General features: G+C 36.8%; 1 protein-coding gene across 1 annotated transcript; it reads left to right on the plus strand.

Annotated features, from left to right (window-relative positions):
- Window positions 1-13988: 13988 nt before the first annotated feature.
- Window positions 13989-16715, plus strand: LOC115973279 (TMV resistance protein N-like). The gene is made up of 4 exons (XM_031093537.1): window positions 13989-14461; window positions 15290-16391; window positions 16496-16609; window positions 16695-16715. The coding sequence occupies exons 1-4, from the start codon at window positions 13989-13991 to the stop codon at window positions 16713-16715; spliced, it is 1710 nt and encodes a 569-aa protein (XP_030949397.1).
- Window positions 16716-20293: the final 3578 nt, after the last annotated feature.

Raw genomic sequence — 20293 nt, forward strand, 5'->3', positions numbered from 1 at the left:
TAAAACTACTAGTGAACAATTATTATGGGAAAAATTAAATCTCATAAATAAATATTGGTAATTCTCAACATGGTTTCATCCTCACCTTAATTAGAAATTTAGCTATTCAATTTCATTCAAATAAAATATTAAACAAATAAAATAAAATAGAGAAAAAAAAATAATAGTCACTGTGATTTCATGGAAGCACAGATGCAGCCGCCATTGGCTGCTCTTTCCTCTGCTTCTCTCTCTCCTTCTCTTCTTTTTCTTCCTATTAACAAACTAATCTAAAGCCTTTATATATAAGAAAAGCCACCTGACACTTCAGCCCATTGCTAACACCACACAGCGGAAATCATTCTCAAAAAATCCAAATCGGTGTTGGTGCCGTTGGGTTAGGGATTTGGTGGGTTAGGCACTCAAGCATACTACGGCATTAATTTCTATTTTCTGGTTTTTTTCCCCTTTTACTAACAGCCTTATTATTTTGAAAAAATAATAAAAAATTATTTCTTTTATTAAATAATATAAGTGAGACCAAAACATTGCTGTTTTGGTTGTTTTTAACTGAGGAATGCAACAGATACTAATTTAAAGCCTTAATTGATCAATTTTGAAGTTCAAATGGTTCAATTGAATAAAAGCAAAATTAGAGGACTGAAATAAATTTAATGAAACTTAAAAAATAGTTTTCTCAAAACAAAATTATAAGGGGACAAAAATGTACAATCGTTGAAGATCCGTTGTTCGGCATTTTGTCATCAAGGCATTTTTATTTGCGTTTGGCTTACTCCTGGTGGGTGGTGAGCACAAGGTACTCAACAAAGTGCTCAACAAAATAGACCTAATTCTCTCTTTTTAATAGAGGTAAAGATAAAGAACTTATAGGTATTCAATGAACTTTAAGTTACATTCATACCTTTAAATTGTGATCTTTCAATCGGAAAAAGGGTCATTCGTACTATAGCTTAGTGGCGATATTATAGTTTTGTATTAGAATCTGTTTGGAAGCTTATGAAAGTTTTAATTTATTTTGGTTTTTAGCTTCTTTCTTGTATTTTTCATAGGCCTTGTTACATTTTTTGGTATTATTCATTGGTTCTATTATACTATTTAGCTAGCTTTTAACTTTTTTTTTTTTTTTTTTTTCTACACTTTCAGCAATAAATCTTTAATTTTAACTAACTAAGTTGTTACCAAACGAACCCTTAGTATATTGTAGGATTAGGAGCTGAAAATTGCAGTCTCACACAATGTTTACATCCCAAACGACATGAAATGGGCTGAATATACCAAAGTCCGCACAAAGTTCTAAAATGCTAATGAACATAGGAGGCGTTATAATCCAGTGTGCACCTTTTTTTTTTTTTTTTGGCTGAGAATCCAATGTGCACCTTCATCTTTCATTCTTGTTACGTTATATTCAGACAACAGAGAAACAATTCTATTTATATTGTATATTCTTAATCATTAATTATGGTAAGCAAGATGGAACAAATGAGAACAAGCACCAATATTAGGAGATGGTCTGGTAACTGCAGGCTGTCTTCCATGTTGATCTTGTACGTGCTACTGTTGCGTTCCTTTTATGCAAATTGCGAAGCTAGAGACACAATGAGGCCAGGAGAGTGGATTATCGACAATGGAGAAACTCTGGTTTCGGCTGGAGGGAAGTTTGAATTTGGATTCTTTAGTCCTACTGGAAGCTCTGGCAACAAAAGATATGTTGGAACTTGGAATATGGTACCACGAGTGGGATGATAACCGAACAGTTGTATGGGTTGCCAACCGAAACTTCCCAAGTATCAATGCCATTGGAGTTTTCAACGCTACAGAAGAGCTGGGGCTCATGGTATTAGATACGACTGGAAAGGAATATTGGTCTTCAGATATAGGTACTAATCCTTTTCACATGGGTTTGCTTGCTTTTACTGAGTTTTTAAAATTGCAACCACCTGCTGTTTTTCAGCAGGGTTTTGATTGTTTCAGGTCCAAAATTTCCACCTTCTTTTACATCATAGTTTAAGTATGGATATTCTTGAACAGGTTTAGATTTTCTTACATTATCTCTTTTTTCACGTACACTTTTATGTAATAAAATATAGACATTTTTAAAATATCGATATTCCCGCATTGAATTATTGTAAAAAAAAAATTTAACTTTCTTGAAAAATATGAATATTTACTAGTCTTGATAATCTGTGAAGTAGTTTATAATTATCTAGATGTGCGAAGTAATAATTAGCCACTTTTCACTAAAGTAGATGTAGAAATGACATTAGAAATATATAAGATGACCTCAATACAAAAAGGGGAAAAAGCATTTGGATGGAGGACTAGAACAGTGCCAAAATTGTTTGAAATCACCACCAAACACGAACAGTTGTTCAAAATGAATTTTATTAATTAAAAAAATAGTCCGAGTTCAATCATCTCAGGTTTTGTAGAGTTTCCAATAAATCAAGAGATAAAGATAGCATCTATGAAACCAATCTTAAATGAACTAAATACTAATCTTTACTAATCCAAATACTAAACTAATCCCTATCATAACTCAAACTAAATAAATAAAAACTTAAAATGTGGAATAATCCAAAGAAAATCCAAAATAAAATCTTTTAAATAATTTATGATTGTACTCCTACATCACATTTTCCCCTTTATGTTTGGGGTAGTTCACAATTCCTCCCCTAAACATTAAAACCAGGCTATTTCCCCCCTTAAGTTTTGGAAGTAAGCAATAACTACCCCTACAACTCTCTCACTTGAAACCCAACGGAATCTTTTAATTTGTGGAATATTCTATTATGTAATATCTAAAATACCCTTACTAAATAAGTAAAACTCTAAAAATACATTAGTTCTATTTAATTCGATTGGTAAAGTTTCTTATCATCAAGCAAGAGATTTGGGGTTAAAATTTTTTTGTCTACACCAAAAACTAATTGCTATTTTGGTGATAATCTTGTCTACACCAAGGGCAAGGATTTTTTTTAACCAAAATAAATAAATAAATAAATTAATAATTTCATATTGCTTTTTTAAAAAAACTAATTAAACTTTGTGTTCTCTGTAAATATATATATATATATATATATATATATTACTTTCTTTTTATATTAAAATTTTCATCTACTTATTTTATGATCGAATTTTCTTGATATATATATATATATATATATCTACACACACAAAATCAAAACATGCCCATATGAAGATGCTTTGCAAACAAACAAAATGACATATCAATTGTTGTCCAACAATGCTTAATTGGACCAATTAGGAAAACAATTTGTTATTGATAATCTATTAAGATTATTTTCTTGGCAAAAGCTACATCCTCCACCCAAAAATATTATCAAATAAACAATTATTAGCAAAATCTCATAATTAAGTTTATATATACATCATTGTGAAAATAATAAAAATAATAATAAAAATACTGTGGGGCCCAAATGATTTACGGGCCAGGCCTATCTACTTGGGGAAAATCCGAAGGCCCAAGCCGAGGAAGGCTATGGCCCGAGTTCGGCGAAATAGCCTGTGGATATCGCCGAGGACGGCTCAGTCCTCGGCAGACCCAAAGTTTCCCCCACTGAAGGAAGGGTAAAAACGGTATAAGACCGAAACCAGGACGAAAGATCTAAAATATCCAAGGAAAGCTGCTCTTACTATCATTCAATGCTCTGAACCTGACAGAGCCGCAGTCTTTGGCTTTTACAACCACCCCCAACGACTTTGAATATGGACTGATGGGACAAGTATCAATTTTGGAAAGGTTGACCCTATACGTGGACGAAGGACAATGAACGTAGGCGAATATAAAAGGAAAAAGAAGGAACCTAAAAGAGGGGGGTTGGGAAAAATGGCCAAAAACCAGAGCCTCCCAGCCCACCTCCAGGAGAAAGACTCCAGGGGTGTAAGAAAACTTAAACTTGCACGAACACCGCGAAAAACCCACCGCCTGTCGATCAAGGCCTAGCCTTCCAAACCCACGCTCTACAAATGATATTGTTAGGGGCCTTTTCACGTACGAACCCGACCCTGTTACGGTCCGCCACGAATCGCGTCCTTACAATTGGCGCCGTCTGTGGGAAAGGCTTGTGTGTTGGTATAGGAAGTGGGTCGATAGAGTTTCTTCGTTATATTTAACCGTTGGTTATAGAGTTCTAGTATAAAGTCCTGTTAGGGACTGCGTTTCTTGACTAGGGGCTTGGTTGAGGAGCTAACTCCCTTAAAGCCAAGGTCCCCCGTAAAGAGCAAACTAGGCACTTGGTAACGTTAACCGTATGGATAAACTCTAGGGGCTTGTCTGAGGAGCTAACTCCCCTAAAGCCAAGACCCCGCACAAAGAGAAAACTAGGTTTTGGACAGAACCAAGGCATTGCATGGTCCACCGGACTCAAGCCTCTGGGGAAACCAACTACCTGGATGTGGAAAACTAGGTTTTGGACAGAACCAAGGCATTACATGGTCCATCGGACTCAAGCCTCTGGGGAAACCAACTACCTGGATGTGGAAAACTAGGTTTTGGACAGAACCAAGGCATTGCATGGTCCACCGGACTCAAGCCTCTGGGGAAACTAACTACCTGGATGTGGAAAACTAGGTTTTGGACAGAACCAAGGCATTGCATAGTCCTCGGACTCAAGCCTCTGGGGAAACCAACTACCTGGATGTGGAAAGGTTTTGGACTTGCATGGTTTTGGACAGAACCAAGGCATTGCATGGTCCACCGGACTCAAGCCTCTGGGGAAACCAACTACCTGGATGTGGAAAACTAGGTTTTTGGACAGAACCAAGGCATTGCATGGTCCCGGACTCAAGCCTCTGGGAAAACCAACTACCTGGATGGAAAACTAGGTTTTGGACAGAACCAAGGCATTGCATGGGACTCAAGCCTCCAACTACCTGGATGAGGAAAACTAGGTTTTGGACAGAACCAAGGCATTGCATAGTCCTCGGACTCAAGCCTCTGGGGAAACCAACTACCTGGATGAGGAAAACTAGGTTTTGGACAGAACCAAGGCATTGCATAGTCCTCGGACTCAAGCCTATGGGGAAACCAACTACTTGGATGAGGAAAACTAGGTTTTGGACAGAACCAAGGCATTGCATAGTCCTCGGACTCAAGCCTCTGGGGAAACCAACTACCTGGATGTGGAAAACTAGGTTTTGGACAGAACCAAGGCATTGCATGGTCCACGGACTCAAGCCTCTGGGGAAACCAACTACCTGGATGTGGAAAACTAGGTTTTGCAGGTCCACGGACTCAAGAACCAAGGACTAGGTTTTGGACAGAACCAAGGCATTATATAGTCCTCGGACTCAAGCCTCTGGGGAAACCAACTACCTGGATGGGGAACCAACTATCTTAAAAAAAAAAAAAAAAAAACTATGGCACATAAACCTCAAAACCCATCCGAAGAGAGCTCCGCGTTAACAGATGGGTTAATACCTTGATTGCGTGGATTCCTCGGTCTACCCTCTGATCCCCCAATATCAAAGGGGTTGATGCGATACGGCGCAACATATTATCCAAAAGCACAACCAAAGCCCCTCGCTACTCGGCTACCCTCTCAGACGAATTACTTAGAGTTTATCGTACTCGGACATCGCTCCAACACGCATCGCGCAGCACTTAGCCGTCATCCCGGTTAGTTCCAGGAGTCTAATTTATTGATGATTAATCTTGTTATGCTTGATAATATTTGTAAGTCTAAACTAGTAGGAATCTGTGTTAAGGCGTTTCTCTGCCTAGAATATCATTAAGGGCAAGCTCATATTTAATATTCATGCATAAAGTAGTGGTTACGGAGAAGAAAGATATGTATAGAGAAATAGACCCATATTTTATTAAGACAAAGGAACAGTACAGTGTACAATGGAAAGCTGAAACAAAACTTACATCGAAGCCAACTACGTAAGTAACGAAGAATACAAGAGAGTGAAGATAAAGCCGAGGAGGCAGTTCAGAGGAGAGGTTGGCTACTGCCTCGAGACCTTATTCCTCCTCCATGCTTTTGCACGCCCATAACTCAGGCAACAAAAGAACCTAACTTGGGGCCTGCACCGATGAAGAAAAGGTGCAGGGAACCTGACCTCAAGCTAACACCATCTACAGAAAAGGTGCAGGGAGCCGGAAGCTGGGAAGCCCCCGCAGAAATTTGTCTGCTACAAGGCAGACGGCGCTGATGGCGAAAATTCCTTTTTCTGACATACCAAAAATCTGGCATGACCAGAACCTGCTTCGGATTTTGACCAAAAGAAGGAGGAATACCATTTTCCTCCTGTCAAGACGGAGGACTGGCTTGAACCTGTGCCATCCTTGTCCATACCATATCACCTTGAGGATTCGGTGCCTCTGAAGCGTGCGGAGACCTTTCATCCCTATCCAAGCCTCAAACATCTTGCTTTGAGGCAGTGGCACTAGAAAGAGAGATCGCGGATATGGAAGAAATATGGTTCTGAAGGGAACGGGAGAGTTCATGTGCAAGTAAAGTGATCCCCTATCCCATTTATACCCAGAAGTAAACCGGTGGCATTTAATTCGCGCAGCGTCCCAAGGAACGCTACAGACAAAACGTCTCTGGCTCGATTTCCAACGTCGTCTGCAACCCTGAGGTTAAAGGAGTCTCGAGAAGGTGCACCTCGAACACTGGGACACCAAAAGGTACCGCGTGATCAAAGGTTATGAAAATACCTCTTAATTTGTGGGCCCAGTGAATTCGCGGCCCAGGCCCGTTCAGCATATGGGCCCAGGGACAGAACCAAGGCTTTGTACGGTCCTCGGACTCAAGCCTATGGGGAAACCAAGTACCAAAAAAAAAAAAAAAAATTATTATAAAAATTACAAGTTTTGGACAGAACCAAGGCCTTGTATGGTCCTCGGACTCAAGCCTATGGGGAAACCAAGTACCAAAAAAAAAAAAAAAAATTATTATAAAAATTACAAGTTTTGGACAGAACCAAGGCCTTGTATGGTCCTCGGACTCAAGCCTATGGGGAAACCAAGTACCAAAAAATTATAAAAATTACAAGTTTGGGACAGAACCAAGGCTTTGTATGGTCCTCGGACCCAAGCCAATGGGGAAACCAAATACTTGGATAAGAAAAGGTTTGAATCTCGTAAGATGGGTTACTTGATAAAAATGTCTGGTCACTTCATCCACGGCTTAAACACCATAAAACGCTAAGGCCAATAAAGGTGAAAGGAAGGGGGTGGAGCGCCCCAACACTTAGACATATAAGAAGGCCGCTCATTTGGTGGGTGCTATATCTTCAAATGGTTATTCCTTACATGACATCAAGCCTTCGTTTTTCTCCTCGGCTAGCATGGGGTAAGTATTACTCTTCACTGATCGGCCTTATTATGCCAAGCATTTCTATTAAAGTTATGGCGACGTCTTTTTATTATCAAATCTTTTGGTCTTAGCCGTCATTGATTTAGATGCTATATTATTGTGCCGAGCAGCATTTGTAGATCCAACAAAAAAAAAAAGAAGGCATAGAGACAAAACATGCGAAATAAAATAACAACGATTTTTATTAATACGAAAAATTATTACAATGTACAAAGAAGGGCTCGAACGAGCCTATACAAAATGTGAACTTCCTAAGCGATAGTTACATCCGTAGTACAGATAAGTAAACTGCTAGGCGTTTTTTAAACTCGTCTTCAAAGTCTCTCCAATCTTTGCATCAATACTGCTCATATTATGATAAAAACCTTCTTGGGGAAGAAATGGCGGAGGAGGAAATAGTAAGGAAGAAATCAATGAAGGAGATGGAGGAGATGAATGAAGAAGATGGAGGACATGAGTAAAGAAGGAGGAGAAGAAGAGAGAAGAGATGAAAAGAAAGAAAAAGGAGCAAAAGAGGGAGAAGTGAAAGCACCAGGATGGAACTGGTGCTGGGAAGACTAAGAAGGGGAGACGGAGAATAGCCCCAGTGAAGGAAGAGAGGAAGAAGTAGAGACACTTAGTCCCTGCCTCGGTCCTGACTCCCAACACACTGGAGCCATACTAGGTATGCTCATAGGAGAGCGGTTGGTACTGATGATGGGTGTTCTCGACTCAATCACGCCGAAAGTTTGACGTGACGAGTCCCTGCTTCGGATTTTGACTGAAAGAAGGGTGAGGTTGATTTTGAGTCTTCGCCACCCCTGTCCCGATCGAGCCATAATGAGCATTATTGGGACATGGTATTTATGGGAGGGGTTTGGCTCATGCATCACTCGTTATTATGATAAAGCGTATCACGATTTAGTTTGTGAAACAGTGGGTAAAATGAACCCTAAGGGAGGCCAAATATTTCAAATCTCAGAAAGATGAGAAGGAATTCTTTACAAAAACAATAACCTCCGCTTTTCCTTCTTATACTGAGGGTGGAGCGGGAGACATTTAATAGGTTCAGATATCCAAAGGGATCTGCCAACACAAACATGCCGATTCCGTTTCTCCACCCCATCAAAACAAACCGCCGAATTAAAGCAGTCTCGTAAATAGTGGTCATTAAAAGCACGTTTTGGGATACCCAAATGATAAGAGCGCATCAAGCGCAAAATCAAAAAGCTGCCTCATAGACCGGCGCATTTCTTGGACAGATGAGGAGCCGCCAGCATTATTAAAAGGCCAAATTGATTGGGCCGTAGGAAGAGGTTTGGCATCACCAAAACCCCCCTTTCCAACCAGGAGGTTGGACAGCCGGGTTTTGAAGGGCTATTGTGGGGCCCAAATGATTTACGGGCCAGGCCCATCTACCTGGGGAAAATCCGAAGGCCCAAGCCGAGGAAGGCTATGGCCCGAGTTCGGCGAAATAGCCTGTGGATATCGCCGAGGACGGCTCAGTTCTCGGCAGACCCAAAGTTTCCCCCCCTGAAGGAAGGGTAAAAACGGTATAAGACCGAAACCAGGACGAAAGATCTAAAATATCTAGGGAAAGCTGCTCTTACTATCATTCAATGCTCTGAACCTGACAGAGCCGCAGTCTTTGGCTTTTACAACCACCCCCAATGACTTTGAATATGGACTGATGGGACAAGTATCAATTTTGGAAAGGTTGACCCTATACGTGGACGAAGGACAATGAACGTAGGCGAATATAAAAAGAAAAAGAAGGAACCTAAAAGAGGGGGTTGGGAAAAATGGCCAAAAACCAGAGCCTCCCAGCCCACCTCCAGGAGAAAGACTCCAAGTGTGTAAGAAAACTTAAACTTGCACGAACACCGCGAAAAGCCCACCGCCTGTCGATCAAGGCCTAGCCTTCCAAACCCACGCTCTACAAATGATATTGTTGCGAACCCGACACTGTTACGGTCCGCCACGAATCGCGTCCTTACAATAATCATGCAGTAGTTTGGGAAAGTTCAATGATCATAAACATATTCTAATGTGAATTACAAGGCGGACTACAAAGCCTTAATCATTTTCTCTTAGCTGTTTACATTTTTTTTACTGCCTTTAATAATCTCTTTGCTTAATTTAATTGTCTGCTAGTTTTATTTAATTTTTAAAATAATTAATTTTTACTGAACTAGATTAGGATGTACTTGGTTAAGGTTTGATTAATTTTCTTACATTCATATAAGTCTCTCTAGGTTTGACCTCGTGCTTGCCAAACTATACTTTGGTACGGTTTGTGTGCTTACGAGTAGGGACGGACCTAGGATTTCAAGCAACGGGTTTGGATTATAAGCCAAAAAAAAAAAAAAAAAAAAAAAAACTCCAAATAAGCATCCATATCAAATTTCTGGATACTAGAATTGAATATTTTGCTACTAGTGTGTATTACTATACTGTTTTAGAATAATGCATCGAATTTATATTATTATTTTGTGGGACTTATTATTATTGTTAAATTAAATTTTTAAATTGATTATCAAATGAAATATTTAAAAGAACTAATGAATTGAAGTAATGGTATTTTTGTAAATAGAAAAACAATGTAATGGTAATTGTAAAAGGAAGCACCTTCCTAGAAGCTTCCTATCTACCCTCCCATATTTTATTATCACCACCTATTTAGGGTGAGTTAAAATGCTTTTGTAAGTGGGTGGAAAACAGTATTTTGAGTATAAAATGGGCATTTGTAAAAAAGTTATTAGAAGTTGTGGTTCTAAAATAAAGTTTTGAGTTTTGAAAATGCTTTTTTAAGTTCTCAAAACGCCTAACCAAATGGACCCTTAATCTCCCTTATTTTTTATTTCTCTCTCACCATTCCAATTCTCAAAGTCCTCCCATCCCTCATCTTCTTCTCCAAGTTTGTAACTCTCTCATTCTGACCTCTCATCCTTTTCTTTTATTTTTTATTTTTCTTTTTCTTTTTTACTGTCATTCTTGATCCGTTCATCTTCTTTCTACATCTTTGATTTTTTTTTTCTTGTTCTTTTCTAATTCAGTTTGTCTCTTCCATGGCTTTCCCCACCATCACATCCAAAAGTTGCTCTTTCCTTTTTTAGTTTGGTTTTTATTTTTTGTTATAAAAAATAAAATTATGTAAATTGAAAATTACATCCCTAAAATTTAGGAGTATTAGTATTTTACACCCTGAAATTTGGCGGTATTTGGATTTTACACCCTGACATTTCAGAATTTAGATTTTACCCCTAAAGTTTTAGGATATTTGGATTTTATATTTCCAAATTCTAAAACTTCAAGAGTAAAATTTGTGTGGTCTCTATCTATGTTTTTTGGCACGCAGGAAATACTGTTAACTTTTCATGTTGAAAATCTGGCAGGGCTTTAGCTTCTTGATTTTCACAGTGAAAATTTGGCAAAATTTCGCATGTGTTGTGCATTTGGCACACCAGCAGGGTCTTGCTCTCAAAGTCAAAGAGATAAAATAGTTTTGATATAGATAGAGACACTCACACATACAAGCTAAATACAGCGGGCATGCACCTAGTGCGAACATATGAACCGTTAGGCTTTTTCCATGTCCCATGTACGTGCACAGATAACTCTACCCAATAGGATTTCTTCTGTCTTGGATGATCTCTCATCCCAAAACATACTTGACATGACTCAGATATGATGCATCGGAAATTTAATATAGGCATATGCCTGAATTTAAATAGGGAAACCAAACACTTAAATTTAACAGGGTTATTGAGGCTAACCTGGACCAGGGTTCTGAAGTGAAATCATTAGTGATAAATATCAATGCAGTTTAGGACCCGTTTGGTAATATTGTTCTAGTAATGTTACTTGTATTTTTTGAAAATACGTGTGAGAGAAAAATATGTGAAAATACGTATAATATTGTTTAAATACTAAAAACTATTGTTTAAAATACAGTACCAAATACCCTCTTATTTCTTAGCAATCATGCAAAATAAACACAGAGAGATGGGTTAAATCCAAGCATTTTAATTTAGCACATTCTTGGTCCGTGAGCGGTGAGCCCAACAGACATGGGTCAGGGCCTAAGAAAATAAACTTGATGGATGAGGTACCCAAGGTAGGCTCTCATTTCCATGTAACAAAATGGGTCGTAACCCTCACAAAAACCCTAAAATAAGTCCAAAAAGTGTTTGTTTATTTTTTTGGGTTTAACACAAGTAAAATATTCAAGAAGTGCTACGATCGACATTCAGAAAAATTATAGGTGATTAGTTATTATAGATTTTAATTTGAACTTATAATTGAAATTACTTATTTTTCCCACCAATAATAGCTCATAACAACCTATCACTTAGAAATTATAATGAAAGTATTATGAAAATGTTATGTATATAGCATTTCTCAAAAAAAAAAAAAATATTACACTATGGATGTGTGTGTCACGACATGTTATTTAAATGCCTGAATGTAGAGAAAGATCATGTCGGGTCCATGGAAAATGGCCTAAGCCTACATGGAAAAACTCTACTTAGGGTTGAAAAGAAAAATGACTTTATTTAAAATAACAAAATGTAAATAACAATCCCATCTTTTTCTTTTTTTCTTTTTTGGGCTGAATAAATAACAATCCTATCGGGTCCACAGAAAAATGGCCTGAGCCCATATGGAAAATCCTTGCTCAAGATTAAAGGAAAAATAACACTATTTAAATGACAATGTAAACAATAATCTTGTCTGGCCCATGGAAAAATGGCCTAAGCCCACATGAAAAAACCTTCATCAGGATTTAAAGAAAATTAACGTTATTAAATGACAGAATGTAAATAATAATCTTGTCGGGCCCATTAAAAAACCATCATCAGGATTGAAAGAGAAGAAACAAACGCACAAATAAAAAATGAGCAAACAAGCCCAACGATCACAAGAACAATCAAGCAAATATTCATAGATCCACAATTCCACATTAACAAAAATATAGTGATACTATTTAAAATATGCCAACGCACCCTTAATTGTAGTGGATAATAGCGGGGTTCGACAATTAATGTGTATTCAAATACTAGGAGCTAGTAATTGAAGGTCTGCTCATATTGGTAACGTTATTGTTGTTGTAATCAAGGAAGCAATACCTAATACACTGCAAGAAAAATCCGAAGTGATCATAACTGTAATTGTACGTACTTGTTAAGAACTCAAACGATAATATATATTTTTTATTATCAAACATAGCTTGGGCATATACTGCATATTTGTTGGTATTTCAAGTTGTCTCCATGCTTTAAGACTGGTTTCTGATACCACCCCTTTTCTTTTGTACACAGTGCTGCCACCTCCATGATCACTGAGATCAACTCACATATTGGCACTGCTGCATAACTGCATCTACTCAATCGCCATCAATTGTCTGTATAAGTACTCATGTGAAGACAACCGTTTTTTTGAACACCAACAAGCTGGTAATTTGAAACGGTTTTGAAGAAGGGATAGAGAGGACAACAAATTCTAAATGGCGCACAGCAGGAAGCAATCTCAATTAATATTTAAGCCCTCCATTTTTATGTATTTTTATATAGGGTCCTTTGGACGGTGCCATTAATTCGGGCATTTCTCAATGAGCTATTTTAGGAAAGTTTTTATACCATTTTTATGAAAAAAAGAAAAAATTATCAAAAAGTCAATTTTTTATTTTCTTTTCCTATAAAAACTTTCCTAAAATAATTTACTAACAAATGCATTTAAGGCATTTGTTAACAAAATTCATATATATATTTTGGTCTTCCTTACTCCAAGCTCTTTTAAGGGGAAAATTATTAGGTACTCCCGGAGTATTATAAATGCGTACTCCCTCCTCTCACATAAATAGTGATTCCCACCATGAATTTAATTAGTGAGACCCATCATTCATGTGAGAGGAGGGAATACGCATTTATAGTATTCCGGGAGTACACAATAATTTTCCTCTTTAAGGTATTTTGGTTTACAAATAGTGTCTCCATAAATCATATTGCAGCTTTCTAACAGTAAATTTTGTCTCCACCAAAATTGACACATAATAGAATCAATTTTTATTTTTAAATTTTTACAAGGGTTAATGTCTATTACACATTGGTACACAGCCTTGGAAATTGTGGGTTTAAAACACGATTTCAGTTATGATTTTGAAATGATGATTGTCTCGAAAACACAATTTTATAATCTAATTAAAATAATGTTTTAGACCAACAAATTCAACCGATATGGCCCACACATACCTTACACACCAGTGTGTAAATAACAGCCCTTGCAAATGGCAGCTGGAGCCTGGAGGGGATAGGGCCACTTGCTTAATTATAATCTATGCACGTTCCCATTAACAACCAATGTTTAGTTTAAGTAGTTGTTCTTCTCAAAAAAAAGTATTAAGTAGTTGTTGGACCAGGAAGGTACCTGGAAGAAGAGGAGGGCTACTTGCACACCAACTCTAATAAAAAATGAATTGTTTATTTGTGAAGGTCGGAGCCTCTGTCTAATAGTGCCCATTAGCAATATACCTGCAATTTCAACAATTGAAACTAGAAGTCTCTTTTTGTTGTTCCTAATCCTATATTTCTACAAGTCTGAAACTGCAACACTCTCTGGTATATCGTTTTACAAGCTAGTATATTTCCGATTGCTTCCATGACCATGCCAGCAGCCTCTTCGTCTTCTTGGAAATTTGATGTCTTCCTTAGTTTTTGCGGTGTTGACACCCGCAAAAATTTCATAGACCATCTCTATACTGCTTTGAAACAAAAAGGCATCATCACCTTCAGGGATGATGAGAAACTTGAGAGAGGAAAATATATTTCTCAAGAGCTCTTGAAAGCAATAGAAGGGTCCAAGTATGCAATTATCGTTCTCTCAGAAAACTATGCTTCTTCAAGGTGGTGTTTGATTGAACTAGCAAAGATTGTTGAATGCATGAAGGAGACCAAGTTAACAGTTTTGCCTGTCTTTTACCATGTGGATCCCTCTCATGTACGGAATCAGACCGGGGCTCTTCTTGAAGCCTTTGCTAAACATCAAAAAGATCCCAAGGTTAACCTAGAGGATGTGCAAGAGTGGAAAGCTGCTTTGAAAGAAGTGGGAAATATCTCTGGATGGCATGTTAATGATAGGTATCATTTGTCTTTTGATAAGTAATTTTGTTCAAATTAATAATTTTATCCTTTTTTTCCAGTTGTTTGCTATTGTTTTCTTAGAGAGAGAGAGAGAGAGAGAGAGGGGCCGGGGGGGGGGGGGGGGGGGTTGTTAAATATATCTTCATGATAAATCAATTATTGCATCCTCCTCCTGAAAGATTAGATTTTGTAGAAGAAAAACTACCTTAAAAAATGAAGATCTGAAGTGTTAAAATAAAATATAAAGACATATGGTAAAGCTAGAAATAACATAACTAGATTCAAATCTGATTGTATCTATTTTTCGTTTTTCTTTAAAAGAAACATAACAAGGTAGTGTTAGAAGTTAGAGCCCAGAATTTATTAAGTATTTATCAGAAATCAAGAATCATGTAAAAATTAAGCAGTGGTCAAATTTCATTATGAAAATAAATAATTGGCAAGCATTTTAAAGCTGTAAAATTGCTTTGATGAGCAAGTTTGTTTGTAATGTCTTGGACACGTGGTTAGGCTAGAAGCAGAAGTATATTGTAAGTGGTTCAAATTTTCTTTCGTTATTTTATTTTATTATGTAGATGACAGAAAATGAAAAGGAGTATAATAATTGAAATCCAAGAAACGTACAACAAAGGACTTAATTAATTAAATTAGGCACACTCCCAACTCATTGAACTGTTATAGTCATAACAGTGCTATTTTATATACTTTCGAATTCCCCTTTTGCTACTGAATGAAGCTAAGATTGTGTTTATTCTGAATGTTTTGTCTCCTTAATGTTGTTAGCTCTGTCTCATCAAAATAATTTTTATGCTATCTTCTTTGCAGCCATGAATCATTAGATATCCAACAAATACTTAAGAAGATATTTAGCGAATTGAATTGTAAATTCTCAAATATTGTTTCCAAGGACCTCGTTGGAATAGACTCTTGTGTGAAAGAAGTGTTGGATTTATATTTGGATGAAGGATTGGGTGGTGTACGCTTTGTAGGGGTTTGTGGGATGGGTGGAATGGGCAAAACAACTCTTGCACAAGAAATTTTCAAAAGAATATCTAATAACTTTGAAGCTAGTAGCTTTATTGATAATGTAAGAGAAGAAACTAGAAATCAAGGTCTAGTTTCTTTACAAAAACAACTTCTTTCCAAGATCCTTATGGAAAGCGAAATAAAGATATGGAACTTTTCAGAGGGAATCAATGTTATAGGAAATAGACTACGTAATATAAAGGTTCTTATTGTTCTTGATGATGTGGATGGAGAAGAACAACTAGAAGCATTAGCAGGGAACCATGATTGGTTTGGTCCAGGGAGTAGAATCATTGTAACAAGTAGAGATAGCCATGTATTGAGAAGATGTGGCATGAATTTTATATATACAGTCAATGGGTTGAATGACAATGATGCTTTGGAGCTTTTTTGTTGGAGTGCTTTCAAGAAACTCCATCCTGAAGAAGATTATGTGGATTTGTCTAAGGACTTTGTAAATTATGCTAATGGTCTTCCTTTGGCTCTTAAAGTTTTAGGTTCTTTGTTGTTTGATAAAGAAATAGATGAATGGAAAAGTGCTCGTGATAAACTAAAAGCAGAGCCAGATAGAAAAATTTTAGATATACTTAAAATAAGTTATGATGGGCTAATGAATACGCAGAGAGACTTATTTTTGGATATTGCATGTTTTTTCAAAGGAAAGAACAAAGATTGCATAAGAGATATGATAACAAGTTTTGGTTACTATCCAGAATACAATATCGGTGTTCTTATAGATAAATCTCTCATAACCATTAATGAAGAGGGAACCATATTGATGCATGATTTGCTACAAGAAATGGGTCAAGAAATTGTTCGTCAAGAATCCCCCAAAGAGCCTGGTGGACGTAGTAGGTTGTGGCTTTATAAAGACGTGCTATATGTATTAAAGAATAATACTGTAAGTTGACTAGTCTATACCTAAACTTACATAACTATATATATTCTTACAAGTTCTTCTAAAGATTTTCCAATTACTCTAATTTTGTTATTCTTCATTATTAGGGAACAGAGGTGGTTGAAGGCATAATGCTGAACATGCCTATTGAAATAGAAGAACACTTGAGTGCTGAAGCCTTCTTAAAGATGAAGAAATTGAGATTGCTTAAAATAGGCATTGTGCAACCTCCACAAGACCTCATTAGAGGTCCAATCCAACTTCCACAAGGCCTCAGTTATCTTTCTAATGAGTTATGCACAATAGATTGGCATGGATATCCTTTAAAATCCATGCCGACTAGTTTCCAAGCAAACAAACTTGTTGAACTGAGAATGCATTGCAGTGGCATCAAACAACTATGGAAAGGAATTATGGTAAGATTTTCACTTATACAAATGTGTATTTCCTTCATTTTCATTAAGGCTTGAGTTTATCTAAATTATTTATTGGTTTATCACAGATTTTAAATGAGTTAAAACTCATTGACTTGAGTGGCTCTCAAAACTTAATTGAGATCCCAGATCTTAGTGGAGCCTTAAATCTTAAGCAATTAATTCTTAAATCTTGTACAAGACTATATAAGATTCATGCATCTCTTGGGGATCTCAAACGACTTATTCGATTGGATCTAAATGGTTGCAAATATCTTGAAAGCCTTCCTTACAAGATCAGCTTTGAAGCTCTTGAAACTTTCGATCTTGGGGGTTGTTCAAGATTAAAGAAGTTTCCAAAGATTGTGGAAAATATGTCACATTTGTCAATACTTTGTTTGAGTGAGACTGCTATAAAAGATTTATCATTATTAGTGGAACATTCAACTAGCCTTATAAATTTGGATCTAAGACATTGCAAAAATCTTTCAAGTCTTCCTAAAGCCATTTGTAGTTTGTTGTCTCTAAAAACTCTCATTTTATGTGGTTGCTCAAGACTTGACAGATTACCAGAGAACTTAGGAAATATTGAAGGTCTAGAGGTGCTAGATCTAAGTGAAACAGCTATAAGAGGACTACCTTCATCCATGGTTCTCTTAAAAAATCTCAAAGTACTCTCTCTCCGTGGATGTGATTTTCTATCATCTAAGCCATCGAATAAACTCCTCAATTTTCCTTTATTGCAAAGAAGAAGTCCGGATCCTTTGGGCATGTTAGAGTGGTCTTTATCAGGCTTATGTTCCTTGACAAATCTAGATCTAAGTTATTGCAATATTCGGGCAATCCCTGATGCTATTGGCTGTTTATCCTCTTTAAAAAATTTAAATCTAAGGGGAAATAATGTTGTATGCCTCCCTAAAAATATCATTAGACTATCTAAATTGGGCTATCTTTATTTGAGTGGTTGCACTGATCTTCGACTGTTGCCTGAGCTCCCATTAAATATTACATGGATTGATGCACAAGGTTGTACCTCACTGGAAACATTACCAATAAGACAAGAAGATAATTTTCTCCCTAGTCTCCATCTTCTTAACTGTGTCAAATTGATCAACAATCAAGGTTACGGTGACATGTTCTTAACAATGCTAAGTCATCACATTCAATTTCAGGTCTCTCTCTCTCTCTCTCTCACATTCAGTTTCAGGTCTCTCTCTCTCTCTTAGTTCTAAACATCTTGATTTGTATGTTTCAGGGATCATATTCATGGCAATTTCATTTTCTTATTCCTGGAAGTGAAATTCCGAAATGGTTTAGCCATCAAAGTGAGGGGACATCACTGAATCTGCAAGGGCCTTCAGACTTTATGGGAATGGCTATGTGTGCTGTTTTTGTGCTCCGCCAGCATCGTTCACCTCAGTACCATCGCATTTATTTTTACTGTGATGTCATCGGAACTAAAATTTCAGAAAACTTAAACATTGGTTTTTCCGAAGAATTTGGTAAGATTGATTCATATCACCTTTGGATAAAATATTTTCCTTTCAAAGGGAAATGGGAGAAGGAATTGAGTGAAATCAATGCTAATGGATCGAGTCAGATTGTTGTTAAATTTGAAACCTTCGGTCCAGGCTTGGAGGTGATGAAATGCGGGGCCCGTTTAGTATACAAGCAAGACATTGAAGATCTCAAACAAACTATGGCTTGGAGCAGCAAGTGCAGCATCACTCCTTATGAGGATGATTTAGACAATTCAGCAAAAGATACCAAAATTAGGCGAAGTCGTGATGACTCAAATGGGGACGGGGCGGGACCTAGTGGAGAAGGTAACTTTGATGAAGTAGACGAACCACACCCAAAGTGGATACAACACCCTAATCTAATTGAAAATTGGATTGGGAATTTATGCACACAAGGACAAGGTAACACCAATTGTGAGGAAGAGGAATCCCGGTGACAATGGTAGCATTGATAACTCTTCAAGGCTGATAAACCTTCTATCTTTGATTTTTTGTAAGTCACCATCTTTCTCTCTTGTACGGATCTTGTTTGTTTGTAGTTGTATATTTATTCATTTATTTATTAATTTTTAGATTCATTGGCAAATGCTTACATTTCCTTTTCTTTTTAATCTGTTACAACACCATATGATTTTAAGTAATTTGTGATTCCTATATCTACTAGTTGCCTCATACTGGCTACGAAGAAGTTATTGGACTTTGTTGGAAAGGAAAAACTGTCACATTGCTAGCTGATGAGAAAACCTGCGCAACTGATTGTATGGTAGTCATTTTTGTTCAATTGTGGTATTAAATTCGGCACTCTTGCTGCTCTCTTTTTTATAGTATTTACTAACAACTTTCCATATGAGAATGCAATAGATGCATGCCACTCCAGTGTTGTAAAATCAAATAGAAAGAAAAAAATTTGGGCCCTGTTTCGAAATTAGTCTCAAGAGAGTATTCCTTTTGCTTCTTTTAAATAATTTTATACCACTAGGTGGGGGCTTTGGGGGTTTACAAGTGAAGTTAAATTTCAACGAAGGTGATCACATTATTTGCCAACTTTTCTTGTTGAGTAAAATAGAACTAATGCAACTTGGTCGCTTATGTTTAGAGATCTAAACTTTTTATATCATTTCAAAGTAGGACTACTATTTTAAAACATAAAGGACCCTTCTTTTTCTCCTTTATTTTATTTTATTTTTATAAAATTTTGACCACACACCACCCATTATTTGGTTGATTAGAAACCTGTGGAAATTTTGCCTTCTTGGTATTTGGATTTTGTGCTGAGTTTGCCATGGAATTAGACCTGAAACAGTTGAATTAGGTTCCATCTGAGTCCTGACTTGTTTTTCTGGGTCCCGATATCTATAAGAAACTTACAAAAAATGTCATTATTCTGTGTTTTTATTGGAACAATTTATTTAAGGACGAAATTTTGTCTAGAACTCCTGATGTGTGTGTATGTCTGACAAGTTAGCTTGGTTGGTTTAAAGAGTAAAGCTATAATATTGATTCCTTTCTTTAGAACTACAATATTGGTTTTTTTGCAAGCACCATCTTTTTCCCTTTAAAGGATTCTGTTTGGTTGTAGCTGCATATTTATTTATTTTTTCTTTTTAAATTCATTGGCATATGCTTGAATTTGTTTCTCTTTTTAATCTGTGACAAGGGCTATTTCAGTTCAGTAATTTGTGTTTCGTATTTCTCCTAGTTGCCCCATGCTGAATGTGTAGACGTTTTGGACGTTGTTGGCAAAGACAATTTTTCGCACTGTTAGCAGACAAGAAGAGAGGCGCAACTGATTGTGTGCTCATCATTTTTGTTCAATTATGTTGGAGGGTAAAATCCGCACTCTCGTTGCTCTCTCTCTCTCTCTCTCTCTCTCTCTCTCTAAATATATATATATATATATATATATAGTATTTAGTACAATTTTCCATTGGAAAATGCAATAGGAGCATGCAATCTTAGCGTTGTAAAATCA

The sequence above is a fragment of the Quercus lobata genome, unplaced genomic scaffold (genome assembly GCF_001633185.2).
Source record: "Quercus lobata isolate SW786 unplaced genomic scaffold, ValleyOak3.0 Primary Assembly Scq3eQI_2002, whole genome shotgun sequence".
Lineage (NCBI taxonomy): Eukaryota > Viridiplantae > Streptophyta > Magnoliopsida > Fagales > Fagaceae > Quercus > Quercus lobata.

What these genes read in the sequence shown, in the direction of transcription:
- LOC115973279 (XM_031093537.1), top strand. Translation starts at nt 13,989, where the DNA reads ATGCCAGCAGCCTCTTCGTCTTCTTGGAAATTTGATGTCTTCCTTAGT. An exon ending in GGATGGCATGTTAATGATAG is followed by an intron (nt 14,462 to 15,289) that starts GTATCATTTGTC and finishes TCTTCTTTGCAG; the next exon opens with CCATGAATCATTAGATATCC. An exon ending in ATGTATTAAAGAATAATACT is followed by an intron (nt 16,392 to 16,495) that starts GTAAGTTGACTA and finishes CTTCATTATTAG; the next exon opens with GGAACAGAGGTGGTTGAAGG.